The sequence below is a fragment of the Festucalex cinctus genome, chromosome 13, assembly GCF_051991245.1.
Source record: "Festucalex cinctus isolate MCC-2025b chromosome 13, RoL_Fcin_1.0, whole genome shotgun sequence".
NCBI classification, from domain to species: Eukaryota; Metazoa; Chordata; class Actinopteri; order Syngnathiformes; family Syngnathidae; genus Festucalex; species Festucalex cinctus.
Window position 1 is genome coordinate 16,866,440 of NC_135423.1, and position 19,817 is coordinate 16,886,256.

Sequence of the window (19,817 nt, forward strand, 5' to 3'; positions counted from 1 at the left end):
ACTCATACGAGTTGTTCTTCATAGAGGCTAAAGAATATATGACTTATCCACATTTACATGTACTGCTTCACTGTTTGTATTTAGCCCATTGCATGAAGAGTTATTGCAATGCAACACATTAATGCTATTATGAATTAGCATTGAGCTAGCAGACTGAAAGGCTAAGCTTTGTGGTTGTTTTAAATAGTTGACTACCACCACCACAGTGCTCGTATCAAGTCTGGGAAGTGGACCCACGCTGGTTGCACCGAAGTCAAGTGAATGTACCATTACATCATCAGTGATTTTTTAAAATAAATAATTAAATATTGTAAATAGATAAAAAGAATGATGCTTGAGGGAGTGGTGGATTATCTACATTGGTATGCAGGATTTATTTACCTGATTGCACACCACCAAAAACATTACCCCCTCGGTGTAAAAACAAACCAAAAAAGCCTGCCTTTTGAACAAGATAAGGCTTTGCTGATGAGATGTTTCTTTGACTTCATTTATGAGGCACAAAGAATGGAGAGATGTAGGACAAGCAGAGCGGGAGAGAGAAACAGAAGAAGAAAAAGTCCCCAGGATATAATAAGAGCGTAAAGGTCTGCCTGTAAAGGACTGGTGTGCCGCAAAAGAGGGCAGAATTACCCCCGCTGCGCTCTGGTGGCTCACCTGCTGCTTCCTGGCCTCCATCTACGGCCACTTGGTCAGACAAGCCACTGTCTTGAACAGAATTCACAATACTGCACATTGGAGAGAATGAGACATCAGACATGGAAACAACCAGTAAAATGTCACTGACATGCAGACTTGAGATGAAAATAAAGAATGAGAGACAGACGTCACGGTCCTTGAATTCAGACATGATTTCTACTAGGAAAACATCCTCCATTCTTATGTAATAATTAATTTATTTATTTAACTGCAGTTATTCTGAAGGTTCATTTTATAATTGGAGATTAATGTTAAGCAGTGGGAGTTTCCCCCAGGGAACAAAATCGCTAAAAACAAAAACAGTCATGAAAACTAATAAATAACATTCTGTGATGAAGTACATAACAACAGTAAATGCAATAATACGTCATAGAAAAGTAAACATACACGCAGTATATGTACTGTACATTGTACACATGCACTGTATAATACCTTGCTTGTTCACAAACTCGTGTGCCCACTGCAAATATGCTTTGATTGTAATTGCCAAGCATTTGTGCATGGACATTTGGGCTGTCATGTTCCATTGGATTCTTTAGCTTTATCTGACTCTAGATTAGCCCGAAGGAGAGGTGGTTACCTGCAAGCAACCTCGAGTCAAAGAGACAAGAGGACATGCATACACATGCAACATGTGAAAACACAGACAAACACACCCCCTCATGCATACACACACACTCATTCACACACCATCCCTTAATAATATAACAACGAGATAAAAAGGGCATGTCCCCCCTGATGTCTGACCCCCTGTTCCTTACAGAACCAATGGGGCATAAAACAGTTTAGCAACTGGTGGACACACCAAGCTTAGAGGATGGCCACACCTAGGATATAATGTGACAGTTAAGGAATTAGCTGCAGGCTAGCCACAAATGCTTGCAGCATGACTTTAAACTCCATACGTCACTGGAAAATGGTCCAGTGGAAATACTTGAGTGGATGAAAACTGCCTAGAACATTTCTTTTTTTAATGTATGTGGAGGAAATGGGAGAGAAAGGGAATGACCTGTGGTAAAGGATAACAGATAGCTTAAATATCTTTAAAGTCAAGTCTTTAGGCTTTCAAAATTGTAATCCTCTTATTTGTCAGTACAATATTGGTGACTATTTGAGCCAGGTCCAGTTTGACTCAGCAGATTGCGAAATTTATTCTCCCATGTGCTATAAGCTCTAATTTTAAAAGAGGTACTAAATATACAGACAGTTTCCAAGCCAAAACAGATCGAGCTGCGTCATTGTGACTGTCAGTGTGACTGTGACGCCTGAGGAAGTTGACGCATGGAACATTCCAGGAAGTAACCTTGTCAATGCTGCCATCTTCTGGACACTCATGGAGCAGAGGCGGTCTCCATGGTAACATCCGATGACACGCTTGAAGAATTTGATGTGCAAGTTGGTCAAGTGATCTTCACTTCGAAAAGAAATACACTACTACAACTACTACTATTACTACTACTGTACTACTAATACCTTGCTTAAAAAAAAAAAGTTACTTGGTCTGAGGAAATTTTCCAATATTTTGAGATAGGATACTTGAGTTTTCTTAAGCTGTAAGCCATAATCAGCAATATTAAAATAATAAAATAATAATAAAAGGCTTGCAATATTTCAGTTGATTTGTAATGAATCCAGAATGTATGACATTTCTGTTTTTGTTAATTGCATTACAGAAAATAAAGAACTTTATTACAATATTCTAATTTTCTGAGACAGTCCTGTATATAAAAAGCTAACTGAACTGAATGTTCTTTTAGTCATTTTTACATACAGTTGGAGCACAATTTCAAAATGTAAGTTTTCTGCTCTCTGTGGCGGTTTTCTCAATTCCATGAAATTATGTTACTGTATTCATTGTTTTGTTGCACACTTACACCAGTCTAAAATATTAAAGTGACATTGAGCAGCTAATATCTAAACCAGGGGAGATGTACTTCATGGACATACTGTACTCGAAAGAGGTTAATTGTACATTCTGCCATCTACAGGAAAAGCATTAGAACAAAGACAAATAATGAAGAAAGACACTATAGTGTAGTCAATCAAAACTAATATTTGGACCACTTTTGATTCATAAAATTGCCCTAAAAAAAATAAATAACGGCAAATTTTTGATTCTTCTAATTTCTTTCTTTCTTTTTTTTTTTTAAGAGCTCAGAATAGTTCATTCGGTAGTCTTACCGATTCAACGTCTTATCATCATTGCTCTTTTTTTTTGTGTGTGTGTGTGTGTGTGTGTGTATGTGTGCGTGCGTTTGCGTGTGTGCGTTTGCGTGTGTGCGTTTGCGTGCGTGCGTGTGCGTGCAAATACGTATAAATTTATACTCATTAATTCACCTAAAGCCTTATAAATATCCCATTACCCTTCGCCTTAACCAGGTACTTCAGAATCTTGCCAGAGTCGTGAGGTTCAAATGGTCAGGAGAAAAAATAAAGAGAAAAAAAATAAAGATAAATCAAAGTGAAATCCAGCACCGACCAAACACTTCCTGCCTTCCCCATGGTTACAAAATTAAAGTCTTACGCCAACCCCGGAAGCCTCTAAATTCCAGCAAATTAGCGAGATCTTAAGAGACCAGAGGAAAAACTAAAGAGAGGAAGGAGGGAAGGATCGATGAGGTAGAGTGAGATCCATAGAAGCCAGTACATCCAATCCATCAAAGTGAAATCCAGCACCAACCAAACCCCTCCTGCGTGGTTACAAAACCAGAGTCTTATGCCAACCCCAGAAACCTCAAACTTCCAATAAATTGAGATCTCAAGTGACCAGAGGAAAAACTAAAGAGAGGAAGGAGGGAAGTATAGATAAAGCAAAGTGAGATCCACAGACACCAGCACCCACTGATTCAAGGGGCTGTGGGAGGGAGAGGCAACTTCTGTTTGAGTTTCAGTAGATGCTGGCGCGATGGATCTGGCATGCATAAGGACCACCACCAAAGAAAGAAGCCGTCAACCGCGGTCCAGAAAAGCGAAAATAGCCAAGAATTCCTTTGTTGTAAACATTGTCAGTATAGTTAGGTTAGGCAGAGACACCCGTTCCAACTTATTTTTACTTGTTACAGTTTTTTTTTTTTTTTTTAATATAGAACCGAGTTGATGCTCTGTAAACAAACATCATAAACTGACAAATATATATTCAAGTATGACATGATTTGTGTGTCTTTGTGCTTGCGTGCGTTGACATGTAATTTCCGAACTTAGCCAGTAGGTAGCGCAACTACACTTTAATTGTGCTTCTCTCTGTCGACCTGTAGTGGAATATCAACCAAGGAGACGTCTGGTGAAACACATTGCAGTTGTATACAACAACCTTGCATTTCTTTTTTAATTTATTTATTTTTTGAAGGTCAACATGACAAAAATGGCATGACAAAATTGTATTGGAGGAAAAAAAATCGCACTGTATTTCTTGCCTCGGTAGCCTTTGCAACCTTTGGCAACAAGGTTACTGTACACGCATCAATTTCTTCCATTATATTGTTAGCTACATTTTGTAGTTCATGTACCCTGCATGGCATCTCATTTGTGAGTGTGAGTGAAGTTGGCCATTATGCAAGTGGACATTGTGTCTGCCGGCACTCTGTGCGTGTGGGTGTGTATGTGTATACTGCTGTGTTCCAGCTGTCTGAGTGGATAATGCTCAACGGGCACACGCAATCTCAACATGAAATGGCCATGGGGACGTGCTATAAATGAGGGTCTCTGTAAGCCTTGAGAAGAGAGCACGTGCATTAAGAACAACATTGTATCTGCGTTTCAAACGTTTCATCCTCATTTTTTTTTTTTCAATTCACCACAAAGAGCTATATAAATACTCTGTCATGAAGTGGTAAATGTCGAACCAATTTGTAGAACGAGCATGGAATATGTATAGTCAACACTACATTTGACCTTTCACTTACTGATATTTTCTAAAGCAATATCGCAATGACGTTAAATTGCGTTTTGAATTCAATGAATGGGGGAGGAATGGCTGCTGAGAATCTTAATCATGCTATGTAAAATAATTTTATGACACCAACAGCATCATGAAATTCTGACATACATGGATAAAATAGTACACTACCAACATTTGCATCCAACAATTTCCTTTCACTTACCCTGTTCAGGGTTAAAAGCTGAGCTGGATTCCAGCAGACTTTTGGCACACAGAATCTTCATGTAAACTAATATATATGTTTTTGGAATATGACAGGTAGAGAACATGCAAACTCCAGAGCTCAGCCAAGAGCCAGTCAAATGCTGCCTATCAATGTTTCCCATATTTTACATGTCAAATAATTTAGATGTGAAGTATATAGGGCCAAAGCCAAAACACAGCTTTAAGCTAAGTGCAGAGTAATATCCAATTAAATTTCCTGCAGTGTCAACTACAAAAAAAGCTATCCAACATTACACTTACTTACTCAGTCCTGACTCTATGTTAAGGTGACAGCTGAAATGCTGATTTTATTACGGAAAATCACTTACTCGCATCAAGCCCAATTTTTAATAAGGGCATTGAAGTGACAAGTAAATCTTATCTTTCTCAAACCTTTGTGGAAAACTGAGTCGAGATAGAAAGGTGCTTCATTTTAAACACACTGAAATTCAACTCTAACCAAACCAATAACCAAAGTCATTGCTGACGTCTTTAGTGTGAAACATTTGCAGGATGGTTAACTTCATTGACCTGTCACTCGAAATGCTGCTGCTTTACAGGATTATGGGTAACCCTTCTGTTTTCATATCTCAGGGCAGTATGGCTCAGTGGTAGAGTCGTCATCTCTCAACCGGGAAGTTGTGGGTTTGATTCTTGTGACCATGTCAAATCGTCCTTGAGTAAGACGGTAACGCAGGGGTCACCAAACCTCTGGGCCTGTTCTAAAAATAGCTTAACAGTGATGTGACATTTTGTTTTTCTAGTTGTTGTAAAAGTGATCGAAAATGTGAACCCCAGCATATAAAATAAAATTGCTGCCTATTGATATTTGTTTCCTATTGCGAGAAAGCAATCCAACAAACTCAGGATTCTCTTGTAAAATCAAAACAGATAGGCCTAAATGCTGAATAATTCGTACTATAGGCCTACTATTCACACTCCTGCACACTGTAACAGAAGTTAATTTATTTCCAGGTCTTGTTCAATTGAGCCTGTTTGATTTTCCAGTTATAAATCTGTTTTAACAATCACCCAAGCACTTACTGTGGTGTGAAACATGCTAGCTGTAAATGGCGTCAATTTTATGTTAGCTTAGCATTTAGCCTGGCTTTTCCATCTTTTTTTCATCATCCAATCATGAGTAAGACACTTGTCAGAAAATTTGCTTATTCGCTGGCCACACCGGTGATCTACTGTCTTAGAATCGACTCCACAGCATGTTTAGGCACTTGTAGCCAGCCGAAGCTGTTGTTAGCTAGCTTCTTCTGTGTTAGTAGCACAAAGCTTCCCTCAAACTCTTGACTTCCCGCACTAGGTGATGTGAGCCCAGGAAAGCTTTTTTTGGATCAATCTTGGCAGATCTTCCTTCTACTTTCTTTTGACTGTTGTGATGGTGTTTGAGTCTCAATTTTGCTATTAATGAGGCGCAAAATATCAATTTTGACCTACAAACTACGACGCAAAACTGCTTATTTCGATCCTTGTAAACCACTACTGTCATGTCTGGGTCACGCCAAGGTTAAGTTTGGGTCATGACCGTGAGGTCAAGTGTCTGTTGTGAACTGATGTAATCGGCATCCAGTTTCAACTGGTTTAAGCTATGTGATGTTATGAGGTATGTGATGTCAAGAATCTTTAATCTCTTTTTCTGGTCAACAGCCAATCAGATAATTCCATGTCAGTCCTGTTACCCACATGTTTAGCCACAGCCTGTCTGTCTATTTAAGCCTAAACGAGAAGTGTGTGTTTGTCAGATTATTAAATCTGTTCCTCGGTGCACCTTACAGCCCAAGTTAGCTTTGGGTCTAGATGTTATGCGGAGGAAAAAAAAAAAAAAAAAAAAAACAAAAAAAATCTTGTTTGTGTCTGCGTATTTTGTGATCCAACCCCAGAACATAACAACTACAATAGAAAGGTCCAATTGCTTTGTTTTGGAAACACTAAAAGCACATCAGTTTCATTTTTCATTTATTTCATTCATCGTGTATAGGATCTCTGCCAGTTGTAAATGGCATGGATATTATGGGAACACGCAGGCACTCGTTTACATGTACTGACACTTCGGTGTCTAAAGCCTCGCCCTCCGGCGCCTCCCCCCAGCACTCTCCTCTTCGCAACAAGCTGTTTCGTCCTCTCCTCCGCAGCAAAGAAGTCTGTGGTCGCCCTAAAGAATTCCAAAAGAGCCCGGTGGCTCCAGTTGGTCCCACGGATCTCCGTCACACTGCTCGGTGCCGCCGCTGGGTTAGCTGGCCCAGTAGAACTTCCTTCGCATTGCGTGGAAAAACCACAATGGCCGCCTCGGTTTGTTAGAAGGAGAAAAAAATGTGGGTTGCTCTCAAAAAGTTCCCAAGGTACTGTGGACTGGGTATTTCCCCGGACAGGGTCATCCTGAGCGCATACACTCAGGACTGGGATGGCCACTTCATCCACATCTCTTAAGGGTTCATTGCGTTCCCAGTAAGCTTCCCAGGAAGCAGAAGTGCTGCCACTGGTCCCAGTTGGTGTTGGCGATTTACAGCCCACCTGTTCACTTTGACAGAACAGAACTTCCTCCAGGCTACGTAGGGAAGTGGTAGAAAAGAGGGCGTCCGTATGTATGGTAGCACTCAACGACGTCCTGTATCTAAGCACAGATACACAAAAAGACAAATAAAGAAAAAGCAGAAGCTCAATAGCATGCCTCTCATTATTGCTAACAGCCAGTGAGTGGAGAAGTGATTCTTTTGTCACGATGTCTCTCAGAATCAATCAGTTGCCACGGTAACGTAAACATCCTAAATTGTTTGTGCTTTGCTGTGCAGTGGTTAGTCAATACAGTTAAGTATTTGGAAAGTGGATTTTTTTTTTTTATTTTGTCTTCAAATACCACCAGGGTAGATTGGAAATAAAATAATGCTAAAATGCGATAAAAGTGTAAACAGGTTTTTGTTTTTTGTTTTTTTAATAAAGAAATTTAATATTTAAGTCACCTTTAGTTTTCTGAAGTGTAAATCCTTAGTGTTTTTACACAGAGTCACCATACTGCAGAAGACAACTGGACACTTTTTGAATGTCAAAACATTTTTTCATTGACCAAATCAAAAGGTCTGATCTCAGCCCAACAAACAGCAAGCTATGTGGAGTGCAATTGGCTTTGCACTTGTTGAAGATGAAAATGAGGGCAGGGGACACACAAAAAAACAGCAGCAAATTTTGGTGGCGGCAGTGAGGGTCTGGGGGGGAAAAAAAATTCAAAAAATCATCTCCGTGAAGGAAAGTTAGGATTTGGTGAAATATGTGGCACTGGCACCAATTAAAAATTAGGGTTTTTATCAACAATGATTGATAAATTTTCCAAATACTATTGAGCTGCTAAAAAAAGTGTGTTGTCCATGCTGATTATTTTTACTTGAAATCCACTGTAGCAGTACATTCAGGAAAATATTGTCCAATGTTGTACATCTGCTTGTCTTAATACAGTATATTATAATTTATGTTGACCCCCCCTCCCCAACATACAGAGCAAAACGCACAAGTGAACGCAACATTGACGGACCCCCTCATGAAATTCATGCTGAATTTGCTGTTTCATATTTAATCACCCGATATCGTTCAGTGTATTTGACAAATTCACTATCTTGTTGAGTTTAGTTAATGCTGTGGTTTAAAAAATAAAAAATAAATAAAATACTGCAAACTTCAGCGCTATATTTTAATTTTCTGTCTCATTTAATCCTTACTGCTGCCAACACAAGACCATCTAATATCCTGCCTGCCCTACGCATTATTGATTTTTGTCTGACATCATTATATTAGCTTCCCACAAATAGGTTTGCATTGGGATTTGTGTTCTAAAAAATAAATAAAAAATGTTCTGCTACAACACATACTGTGGGAAGTACTACACTATGCAGAAAACACAATTTTCTGAGTAAATGATACACTATTCTATACATTAAATCTGAGTACAGGCTCAGGTGGGATTGTTAGCAACGCTGTCAAGTAGGAATGGAATTGTTTTTGAATGATTGTGTGGATGGATGGATTAAACCCAAATGATCTATTACTTCTTGAGATGAATGATTGTAGCAAAAAAAAAAAAAGCACACATTTTTACCAGCTAAAAATGCATGAAGTGCCTCTCGCTGTTCAACAAGAAAACGGTGAGTAATTCTGCAAGAACAAAATTAATTGCAGCGGCCATTCGTCCATATTAGGTTGTCCTCTCCTCTGACTCTGGCCTAGTCACCATTCTCATCCTGCGAGATCTCTCTGCCGCCTTCGACACATTTAATCATTCCATTCTGCTTTAGCGTCTGAAATCGTTTATCTACATCACGGATGACGCCCTCACCTGGCTGACAATCATACTTCTTAGACTGAAAACAGTTCATTTGTATCAATATCTCCTCCTCCTCTATTGGCCCACCTGTCCCAAAGGTGTCCCTCAGGGCTCGGTACTTGGCCCTCTCGTCTTCATCCTTCCTCACAGTCAGATTATCCATCACCATGGCCTCTATTTTCACTGTTATGCCACTGATCATCAGGCCCAATCCACCTCTTTCTGATATTATCTCCTGGATGCAAACAAACTTTCTCAAACTTCACGGTACCAAAACTGACATTATCATAATAGGTCTCAAATGCCTCACCTCACCAACTCTAGACTTTTGCCTCTCCTTTGACAACTCTTCCCTCTCACCCCCACCCCACTACCGGATCCTTGCCAGTTCCCTCTTCACCAATACCTGTTACCGTGACCACATCACCCACCCTCCAGAACCGTCTCCGGCGTCCAATTCCTAGCCGCATCCAATTCAAAATTCTCAGACTCACCCATAGTAAAGCCCTCCATCACCAGGTCCTCACCTACTTACTTATTGATTAATATTACATTTGTGGAATATGAGTTATGAAGCCAAATCCAGACTTTTTTTTTTTTTTTTATCCATCTCTGGGGGCGGCCATTTTGCCACTTCCTGTCGACTGAAGATGACATGACATCAATGTTGTTCAATGCTCAGGCAACGACCAATCACAGCTCACCTGTTTTCTGAAGCTGAGCTGCGATTGGTTGCTACCTGAAGCCTGCGCATCATTGATGTCATCTTCAGTTGACAGCAAGCTGCCCCCTGAGATGGATAAACACAGCTGGATTTTGCTGCTTAACTCATATTCCACTAACGCAATATTAACCACATTTAGACTAGTGGGGCTGAATAGACATGTCACAAAAAATAAAAATAAAAATAAAAAAATAGGTTGACTTTTTAAAGGAGAAAAAAAAAAAACTGTTGACTTCTCACCACGTTCCCACTTCATACCTGCTGAGGCACATTTTCTGGTACAGCACCAAGGCCCATTGCATGGGCCAGCAGAGGCCATTCTCAAACCAGCTCTGGCAGCGAAAGACAGGCGACAGGCAGACGGCCGCCGTCATGTAGCTGGATGAGCCACACTCCCCCAGGTAAGAGAGGAGGAGGCCGGAGCCTGTACTCTCGCTCACTGCATACAGTTTGCCGGCAGGCTGGCGGTAGCGGATGTAGCGCACGGCCTCTCGCAGGTCTGCGGGGTCTCCAAACTGTTGCAGTTTGACAGTGGTGAGCGGAGCGCCGTTGTGGCTGCGGCGGTTGAAGACTGCAGGGAGGTATCCATGGGAAAGGGCTGTTTCACACAACTGTGGGAGGAAATAAACAGAGACAAATGTGTCTGTTATCTCCACAGGTTACAGAACGCTATGATGGAAACTTTGCAAGAATATAAACAGCATCCACTGCAATGACCGCTCATCTTACCCTTTTACCTTCAGAATATAGTACATATGTGATTAGCCTGTGGTGCCAGAAGTTGTTATTGAACGTTGTTGGCAGGTGGCCATTGTACTGGCCAGGAATTGAACCCACTCCATCTGCACGAAACGCAGCAGCACGTTGAATGTAAATCAACAATAAAATAAGCTTTTACAACTGAGTCTCCCTCCATCTTACTAAATGTGTTTTCTATTATAGTCCCATGGCTCATTTCAAATTGAATGGAAAAAAGTTGGCCACAATAAAAGTTCATGATGATGAAGTGTCGCTAACTTAAAATGTTGAATTTATCAGCAAATGTTCATTTTCATCACCGTGAATTGCCCATATAATACAAGCCAAATATGAAAGGTCATCTGGAGCTTATCAGGAGCCCGGATATTGCCTTTTGACAATTGGCTTTAAACTTGACAATGGACAGACGTGAAGGTCGACCCTGACATTGTTATCACGCAAACTCATTGTTATCATTGCAAGCATATGCTCAAAGTAAACCAACCACAGAGGGAAATTGTGCATACAGTCTACCATACAGGAAGGACAATTAGATTAACTGTGGTCAGTGAAATTCTCGGTTTCAAATTGTCACTCCACCATGTACAAAAAGCAAAGAGTTAAACTCTTAAGTTCAATGTGATATAGTAAGATTTCACATTAAACAGTAACAGAGTTAGAATTCTGAAGAGAGGAGGCTCTGCTTCATTTCTCAGGTAAGATTAATACACTACATTTATAGTGAATATAGAAAAATTACAAGATTTCACTGCTCACTTAAATGTCGACATAAATGATAGAACACAGACATCGCTACATGAGTACACCCTCTTGATTGGCAAAGTTACATTCACTCTACAGGTATATCGACAGCAAGCTCTTCATGATACTTAATGGAATATCTGCCTGGAAAAGAAGAGTCGACGTGAACTGGTAACAGAAATAAGAAACACCACTCTGCATACTGCATGCTTGATATGACCTTTTTTGACTTGCTCTACTTGTCTTTATAATGCCATTAAATGTGCAAAGAATGCTGACTAGTTTTCTTGCAGGTTTTATTTGCAATAAGCTGTGTTGGTAATGATAAGTAATTGTCAATATAGTTTAGATATTGAAATTGTCAATATTTTTATGATAATTGCTACTGGCTCTGCCTCAGTGGTCTGATTGTTCAAGTCTGAGCTTGTGTAGACTAAAATGATGACGGGCAGCTTTTCCAACAGTTTGCAGGCAGAACTGTTTGTCAGCTGAGTGATAAATTCCTTAAGTGAGGACTCCAAGACTACCTCTCGAAGATAACATTAGCTGATTAAACTATAAAAGATTGTATCCACTCCTCCAAAAAACAAACAAAAACAAAACAGAGGATTTTCTTATTCTGGTCAATAGTCATTTTGATTATTTCCTAAAACAAAGTACACTGTACAGTAAAGCCATCCATCCATTTTCTTGACTGCTTATTCCTCACAAGGGTCGTGGGGGTGCTGGAGCCCATCTCAGCTGGCTTTGGGCAGTAGGCGGGGTACTGAACCGGTTGCCAGTCAATCGCAGGGCACACAGAGAGGGACAACCATCCACACACACACACAAGCACACCTAGGGACAATTTGAAGCACCCAATTAACCTGCCATGCATGTCTTTGAAACGTGGGAGTACCCGGAGGAGACCCACGCGGGCACGGGGAGAACATGCAAACTCCACCCAGGAAGGCCGGAGCCTGTTATTCCTGTTATTGTTATTACTGCTACCAAATATCTTTTCTTGGGATCAGTAAAGCATCAACCAAGCTGATAACCAAACATTATGTAGTTAATTGTCATGATTGATGTACTCTGAGTATAGTTCATAGTGTGCCTCATTTACTTATAAGTGGTGTATGTCCCTTGTGGTGCCTCATCCTCAAAAAATATCAAGTCTACCATGGAAATGGTACACAGAATGAACAAAACACACACCATTGCCTGGATTCTTCTCTTTACGTTGTTTCCAGCATTTTTCACTCCTCCGTCATTGTTTTAATCTGGTTACTGCTGCTCCACTATTTGACATTTGCATTGAGCGCACACGGTATAAAACTGTAATGAGCTCGCACCGTGTCAAGAGTCCAAATTGTGCACAGCATTCACTCGACGCAATGCTGTCCTTCCCGTGGAGCCCTCAAGTCAAGTGATGCTTTAGATTGACTCATTCAATTACCTCAGTCAGTGTATTGGGAGAACAGTAACACTGACTGACACTGCCTCAGCATCTACTCTATTCTATTTCACACTAGAGCTTTTAAATAGTGGGAATAAATGACATTGATACGGCATCAAAACACCGAGCCGTGTCCATTTTTAAAAAGTGCAACTCTCTGATGACAAAAGTAGAACAAATCTGTAGATGCACAAGCCGCACTGTAATTTTTTTTTTCCCATAATGCACTTGCTGGCTACTTCATCAGCTGTCCAATTAAATTAAACTGTCAACAATCAGTCATACTTTCACAGTTGATGACGCCAATTTATTGTGTACCGATGTATCTAAAATTAGACTCTATGAGAGCCAGTTCCAAAATTTCACAATGATAATGCTCAGTGCTGATGCTGTTAAATCAATAGCTCTCTGCGGGTCTAATTAAAAGACATTATTGATGTTTTAAAGTAGAATATTAGTCTTGTGTTGCACTTACACTGTGCAGATGTGCCTAAAAAACATTGCCAAATGACAATCTTTTATAAAAAGGTGTCATCCACAACATGATCTTCAAGTATTCAATAGCAAGTGCAGCACACACTTTTTGCAGACTCTTCTTTGTTGTCACTGATCGCAACATTAGAAAGAGCAGCAACTTATGAGTTCAATTCAAAAGCTGTGTCAAGAATTCTTTAATCATAAATATTAATCCAGTAATCATTTAACATCATTAGGTCTACAGAGATGTAATATTTATTTTTTTAAATACATTATTGCATAACTTGTTCCAAATAAAATTAGTCTATTTTTAAAAGGTCAAAAGGCATACCCTGTATATTATCTTTTCTTTTTCCACACCAAAATATGTGGCACAGCAGCACAGGATGCTTTATGGAATTAAGACGAGTTTTGACTGACAAAATCACAATCATAGTTAATTTAGTTTTATTGTGGCTGCACTGCACTTAAGTTGGTCACATTATTTAGCATCATAAGGGGCAAAATATTAGAAATCGTTCTCAACATAATGCAGTAGAGTTCTATGTAATCTATATCACTGCACAATCATATTAATGTCCCTAAACATCATCTATTTATTGTATGTTAGCCTGTGCATCCAGATGTACTTTGTTAAGTCTCCTCATCTCCACTTTACCTGCAGCACATTTCTGGTGATCTTGCCGAAAGAATTGGGGATGATGAGAAGAACCGGGCTGGTGGAGTGGCTGGAAGTCCTGCGCCTCTTCTGGTGGGAAGGAAAAGCCCAGTCCAAAGCTACCAGTCCATCGTCGCTCAGCTGTAGGTTGTCCCGCACAAAGTGGACCGGGCTGCGGTAGGACCAGCACGCCTCGTACAAGCTCTGCAGGACGGCATTGGCCCGCCACGTCCAGCCGACACACGGCGAGTAGTTGCTGAAAGTGGCGCAGTTCTTCAAGAGATAGTTGGCCAGGGCGGAAGGTTTGCAGATGAGCTCCACGCTGCGCATGTGGTGGTCGTCTTTCAGTGGACTGTCCGGTTCTTTCGGTGCACGCTTCTCGGTGTCAGAAACTTTGGAGCTGGACCAGAGTATTGCCACCAGAACCGCAGCGCACAAGACCACGAGCCATTCCAGCATGGTCACAATAAGTGCAGCGCGGACGCTTTAATCAGCGGGACACTTGTGCACAATTAAAACTAATTTGTCTTAAATCCGCGTCCCACTCCACAGCAAATGTGCGTGGCTGCTTTCCTCCAGCGTAATAGAGCCACGCGCAAAAAACACAAAATCTTTTTTTTTTTTTTCGCTCATAAAATACGTTCATCATGTCTCAGCAGAGTCCACGCGTCTGTACCCAAACAGAAAGTGCGAAAGTGTCTGCAAAAGCTGAATGGAAACACCTCCCTTCACGTCCGACCCCTCCCACCGTGATGGGCAGGTGCACGAAGCAGGCACTCAAGTAGCTTGCAGAACACATTATTCGTATTTTTGAATATACAGTAACATACTCAATTATTTATTTTTATTACATTGATACAACATCTGATAATACAAATAAATAAATAAATATAAACAACCAATATCCAACCCTCCATTCTCTATGCCAGTGTTGTTCAAGTACCCCTATCCAACCTGTTTTCTAGGTGGGGGTCAAAAAAATCGATTCGGATATATATCGTTCCGAGCCTCATTACAATACACGTTTCGATACGCAGGCGTCAGAATCGATATTGCTCGTTAACTTTAAATAGGCAGTTAACGTTTGCCTTTGCAGCTTGCATCGTACCTAAGAAATAAAGACCATCAGCGTCTTTGAAGTTAATTGCCTTCAATTAATGCAAAATTAGCTCACCAGTGATTGGACACTGTGTCTTGCTAAGAAAATTTAAAGTAGAGGAAGAATATCAACATTTATTTACTTCTAAACTTAATATGGCACGTGTCTTAATGCACCAATTTTCTTATATTTTGTCTAAAAAACAAAATAGAATGTGTTACATGAAAAAAATGCTGTTTTTATTTCCCAAAATATTTCAAATAAGCACATTTTAGAGCTGTAATTTTAATACTTTTATATTTTTATTCATATTGGCTCATGCCTATTAATAAATTTTCCCGGTGTGTCTGTGAAAACTGCTCCTTGCTCTGCAGTGTGTACATATTTAGAACAAGCATGCCGCTTGGTGGTAAACCAGAAGAGCTACTAACAAAAACATTTTTGTCATCCAGCATAATAAACATGTCCTTTAGGTTCGACCTTTATGTATGACTCTTATTATAAAATGCAAGTAAATGAATGTGAAATATCGGGATACGTATCGTCTTGAAGATCAAGTATTGGGATACATATGTGTCGCGATGCGTATCGTATCATGACCCCTGTATCGTGATACGTATCGTATCGTGAGGTTGGCGGAAATACCCAGCCCGACTGTTTTCCCATGTCTCCATCAGCCAACACAGCTGACGATCGTTATCAGACTTCATGCAGAGCTTGCTGATTAGTTGATCGTTTGAAATACCCGTGTTGGCTGAGGGAGACATGTAAAACAGGCTGAATAGGGGAACGCGAGGAGCGGTTGTAAGAACCACTGCTCGATGCCACTTATCCTGGTATGATGGACGCTTGCCAATTGCAGGGCACAAACAGAGATGGGCATGTCAATGAATTTTGAGCGACCGTCATTCGGCAATCGTCAACAGACGGGACAGCTTCCCGCCATCATCAATCCGTCAATATTACAAGTTAAACCAAACCATAATTGTAAGTCTATCAATGTTATTTCAACCAGGCTTCCATCATTGCTAAATTACAGCCACTATTTGGGACAGTATTTTAGGCCCATTTTCATGGACACAGTCTGTCAATCAATTGTAAGTCCATCAACGTTATTTTAACCACTTCCGACCGTCATGCTAAATTACAATTTGTCACCACTATTTTCCGCTTGATGTTATGTTACTTTTTTCGTCACTAATAGACGACCCCATAGCTGTTCAATAACCTGCCTGACGTAAAACGTATAAGACCCCAGTTTCCGCTTTTTTTTTTTATGTTTAATATAGTCTATAGAGTAGAGATTCTGATTCATTGGCAAAAATTAAGGTTTTGTAATAATCTCGTTTTGTCATCCAATTGAGGTGGTGCGATTTTATTTTTAGTTGATTTCGTTTGTGTCTTGTTTCTGAATTCCTGTCGCTGTTGTTGCTGTACAAGGGCAGATCGAGATGCTGTCAGTCATTAGTTGGTCTTTCAAACAGCCAAGTGTGATCAATGCCATTTTTATTGGGGTTTGAGACGCAAATAAATTCAAACTAACAACCCTATAAAAAAATAAAAAATGCGTGCATTTACTACAAAGTGACTATGAGTCATTGTTTCTTCCTGTTTCTCTCTATTATCAGAGGGTAATTTACTTCCTTTTAAATTAATTATTATTTGATAAGGAATGAGAGTGAGTTTGTGATTTGTTTTATTATTATTTTTTATTGTTTTATGGTGAGACCCATGTGATTTTATTTGTTGTGTATAACAGCTTTAATAGATGAGGTGTGTGGAATCAAATGGACTGTAAATCATTTTTATGAATGGTGCAGCGAATATAGACAACAGTGTAGATATTAATCAAAAGAATTTATCTGGTTTAAACGACACAAATGTAATATGTTTATTATAGACAGTTAACAAAAATGTCAATTGAAGTCTACCAACAAATATTTAGGATACAGAAAAACAATGGTTAAAAGGGTATTAACAAATTGACTCAAGGGCAGAAGAGTTTAAAAAGTTTTTTAACTTACCTAAGCCCACATTGGTAATTTTTGAGTAGCAATATTTGGCAAAATACAGTATAACTAGAGTATGCACACTATTGTCCAAGTTTACCTTTGACATTCATCTCCAATTGAATTAATCTACTCAGACAGGAAAACAACAAAAGAGTCACATTATTGAGATATGAGAAGAGATTTATGCTAGCATTTGTCAAGAGCAAACTTCAGCACGTGAGTGGTAATAAGACTATATAGCACATAGTGTGTGGTCAATAACAGAATAGTAAATGATTGATCTGATGCAAGAAAAATGGGAAGAAGGGATGACTTCACAGTCAATGACCCCAGATGACAAACACCCTGTATGTTGCCATACTGGTATTAAAATCAAATGAAAAACTTTATAGAAAAGTAGAGGAATTTCCACACCTCTGTTGCAACCCCAAAAAAAACCCCTCAGTGAGACAGAGTAAAAAAATAATGCATTAATTATTAATCAGTGGCTCGGCAAAAAGAAAGCATGAAATCTCATGGTCCTTTTTTGACTTTCTCATTTCATTTGCTTGAATACACTAATTCGGTTTCTGGAGTTTCTGCCATCACATGTGAAGTTTCACAACCTAGTAGAATTTTTATGAGCAGCCTGTTTAAGAAAATGTCTTTAGGAAAGCCACCCAAATTTGGCTCAACTATTTTGTCACAATGGGGGTAACTTAAGTAATACTGACTGCAGACCTGGTTCCCCCAAGCATGACTTTTCTTTACCTGGACAGAGAGCCTCCATTTCTCTCTCTCTCTCTCTGGCAACGGCGCCGGACTTCACGGAAACCTTATCATGTTGTGAGCTCACTGTGCGTGTGTTTGTTATTGTTGTTATATCAGCGGCCAAGAGTGACATCACAGCAGGGCCGTAACCCAGGCAACTTTTTAATTGAGGTCCAGGGCCATAAATGGAGTTTGTTGAGAGTTGAACGCACAGCATTTCTTCCATTATTATTTTAGTTTTTGTTATGTGTCAGACATTATAAATTGTAGCCATTCACATGCATAGCCTACAGAACTTAATGTCTACTATATGAGGGTGAACAAAAGGTCCAACTTCATAACTGGCACCAGCCTTAGATCACACCTTTACCTGTAGAAGGCTCCATTTTAATGGTGAATTTAAACACCTGATTTGTGTCTCTGTTGTTGATCGCTCTCTCACTCCTCTTTTCCTCCCCCCCACTGTCACCATGGCGCTGCCTCACAAGCTTTCAGCAAACAGGAACTGTGCCAAGGCTTTTTACAAATTGCTGCAATTCATGTGAACAATATATTTGCACATTTTGTGGCTATGAGTGGCTCGATCGGTTAACTTTGCCTGAAAATCACAACATTTTTGACATTCGTGCGTTTTTCCGGTGGACAAGGCGAGCTATGACGTATTCACAATGTAGTCATGATCCAACAGATGTGTCCACCTATCATTTATTAGGCCGAATATTCACTACAGCCTGTGAGGAACTTTGTACTGTGGACTAATTTAATGCACACTTTTTCACTACATGACTTCAGAACATTAATGTCCTTTACCTGTGCTAATGTTGTCTAGATCCGTGTTTAACAACATTTATTGAGCAGAAATTTTTTTGAGAAAAATCTGACAGTTTGCCACCAAGAAAAACTATGACAAAATGTATCCCTATTCATTTTGCTCACTAGTAAACCTACTGTATGTATTGAATGTGAAAAAAATCAATTCAATTCACTTGTAAACTGGTGAAGTTCACTAACACCAACAAGGTGGCCTCTATATTACATGGCGCTGGCATACATAGATGAATAAATATATATGTAAAAAAGAAAAAAAATATGATGATTTCCAATGGCACCCACCAGTGTTAATTTTATCCACCATTTTTAAATTTAGTCTCAGTTTTAGTCCAGTTTCATTCACACTTGTTAGTTTTTATTATAGTTAGTCAACCCCATCCCATTTTAATTTAGTCAGTTTTTTGTCGACTGTTAGTCTCGCATTTTTGTCTTTATTTTAGTCCAAGAAAACAATTTTATTCGTCAAATTTAGTCAACAAAAACTGTCAAAATTTTAATCTAGTTTTTGTCAGGACAATAATTTAACCCCTGTATTATTTTTGTCAACAGATTATGTTGAACATTTGGGATCTAAAACTGTTTGCCATAACATTTTTCTCATCTTTTTGATGAAAAACAACTTGATACACAATTACAGTATATCAACAAGTGGCTACTATGGTTCCATTGTTACGAATTGAGGTGTGGTGGTGGACCCAGGTGCAGGGAAACAGGGCGAGGAAGCAGAGGTGCAATAAAAAGGGATTTAATTAAAAAAAACAAGGAGGTAAACAAGGATCTAACTGAGAAAAGCAATGACATCCAAAAAACAAGCAAGGCAAACCATGGGGGGAACTTCAGGACAAAAAACGGGCAGCATGACGTAAGGGAAACACAACAATGAATCGACACAGACCGCCGGAAGACAAGAAACTAAATACACATACTAATTGACACAACGAGACACAGCTGGGCAAGACACAAGTGGCAGAGGGTGCTGATTGGTTGACACATGAGTAAGGGCAGGCAAACACAGGTGGACATGACAATGCTTAACAAGACTAGGGAGCACAAAAAGGACAAAACACAGATCATGACTGAACTTAAAAAAACATGAGGACAAAATCAAACTAAAACAAAATTAAACCCAAGTCATGACAAAAGCAACAAAATCAACCCAAACCCAAC

General features: G+C 39.6%; 1 protein-coding gene across 1 annotated transcript; it reads right to left on the bottom strand.

The window, feature by feature from the left end:
* Positions 1-6,791: 6,791 nt before the first annotated feature.
* abhd15a (abhydrolase domain containing 15a) lies at positions 6,792-14,722 on the bottom strand. The gene is made up of 3 exons (XM_077542141.1): positions 13,959-14,722; positions 10,144-10,496; positions 6,792-7,463 (listed from the first exon to the last, which is right to left on the bottom strand). The coding sequence occupies exons 1-3, from the start codon at positions 14,415-14,417 to the stop codon at positions 6,818-6,820; spliced, it is 1,458 nt and encodes a 485-aa protein (XP_077398267.1). The 5' UTR covers positions 14,418-14,722; the 3' UTR covers positions 6,792-6,817.
* Between the last annotated feature and the right edge of the window lie 5,095 nt (positions 14,723-19,817).

Bases quoted from the DNA above. Each gene is read 5' to 3' on its own strand.
- abhd15a (XM_077542141.1), bottom strand. From the start codon at position 14,417: ATGCTGGAATGGCTCGTGGTCTTGTGCGCTGCGGTTCTGGTGGCAATA. The intron at 10,497-13,958 runs GTAAAGTGGAGA...TTCCTCCCACAG, and splicing joins TCACCAGAAATGTGCTGCAG to TTGTGTGAAACAGCCCTTTC. The intron at 7,464-10,143 runs GTATGAAGTGGG...ATCTGTGCTTAG, and splicing joins CAGAAAATGTGCCTCAGCAG to ATACAGGACGTCGTTGAGTG.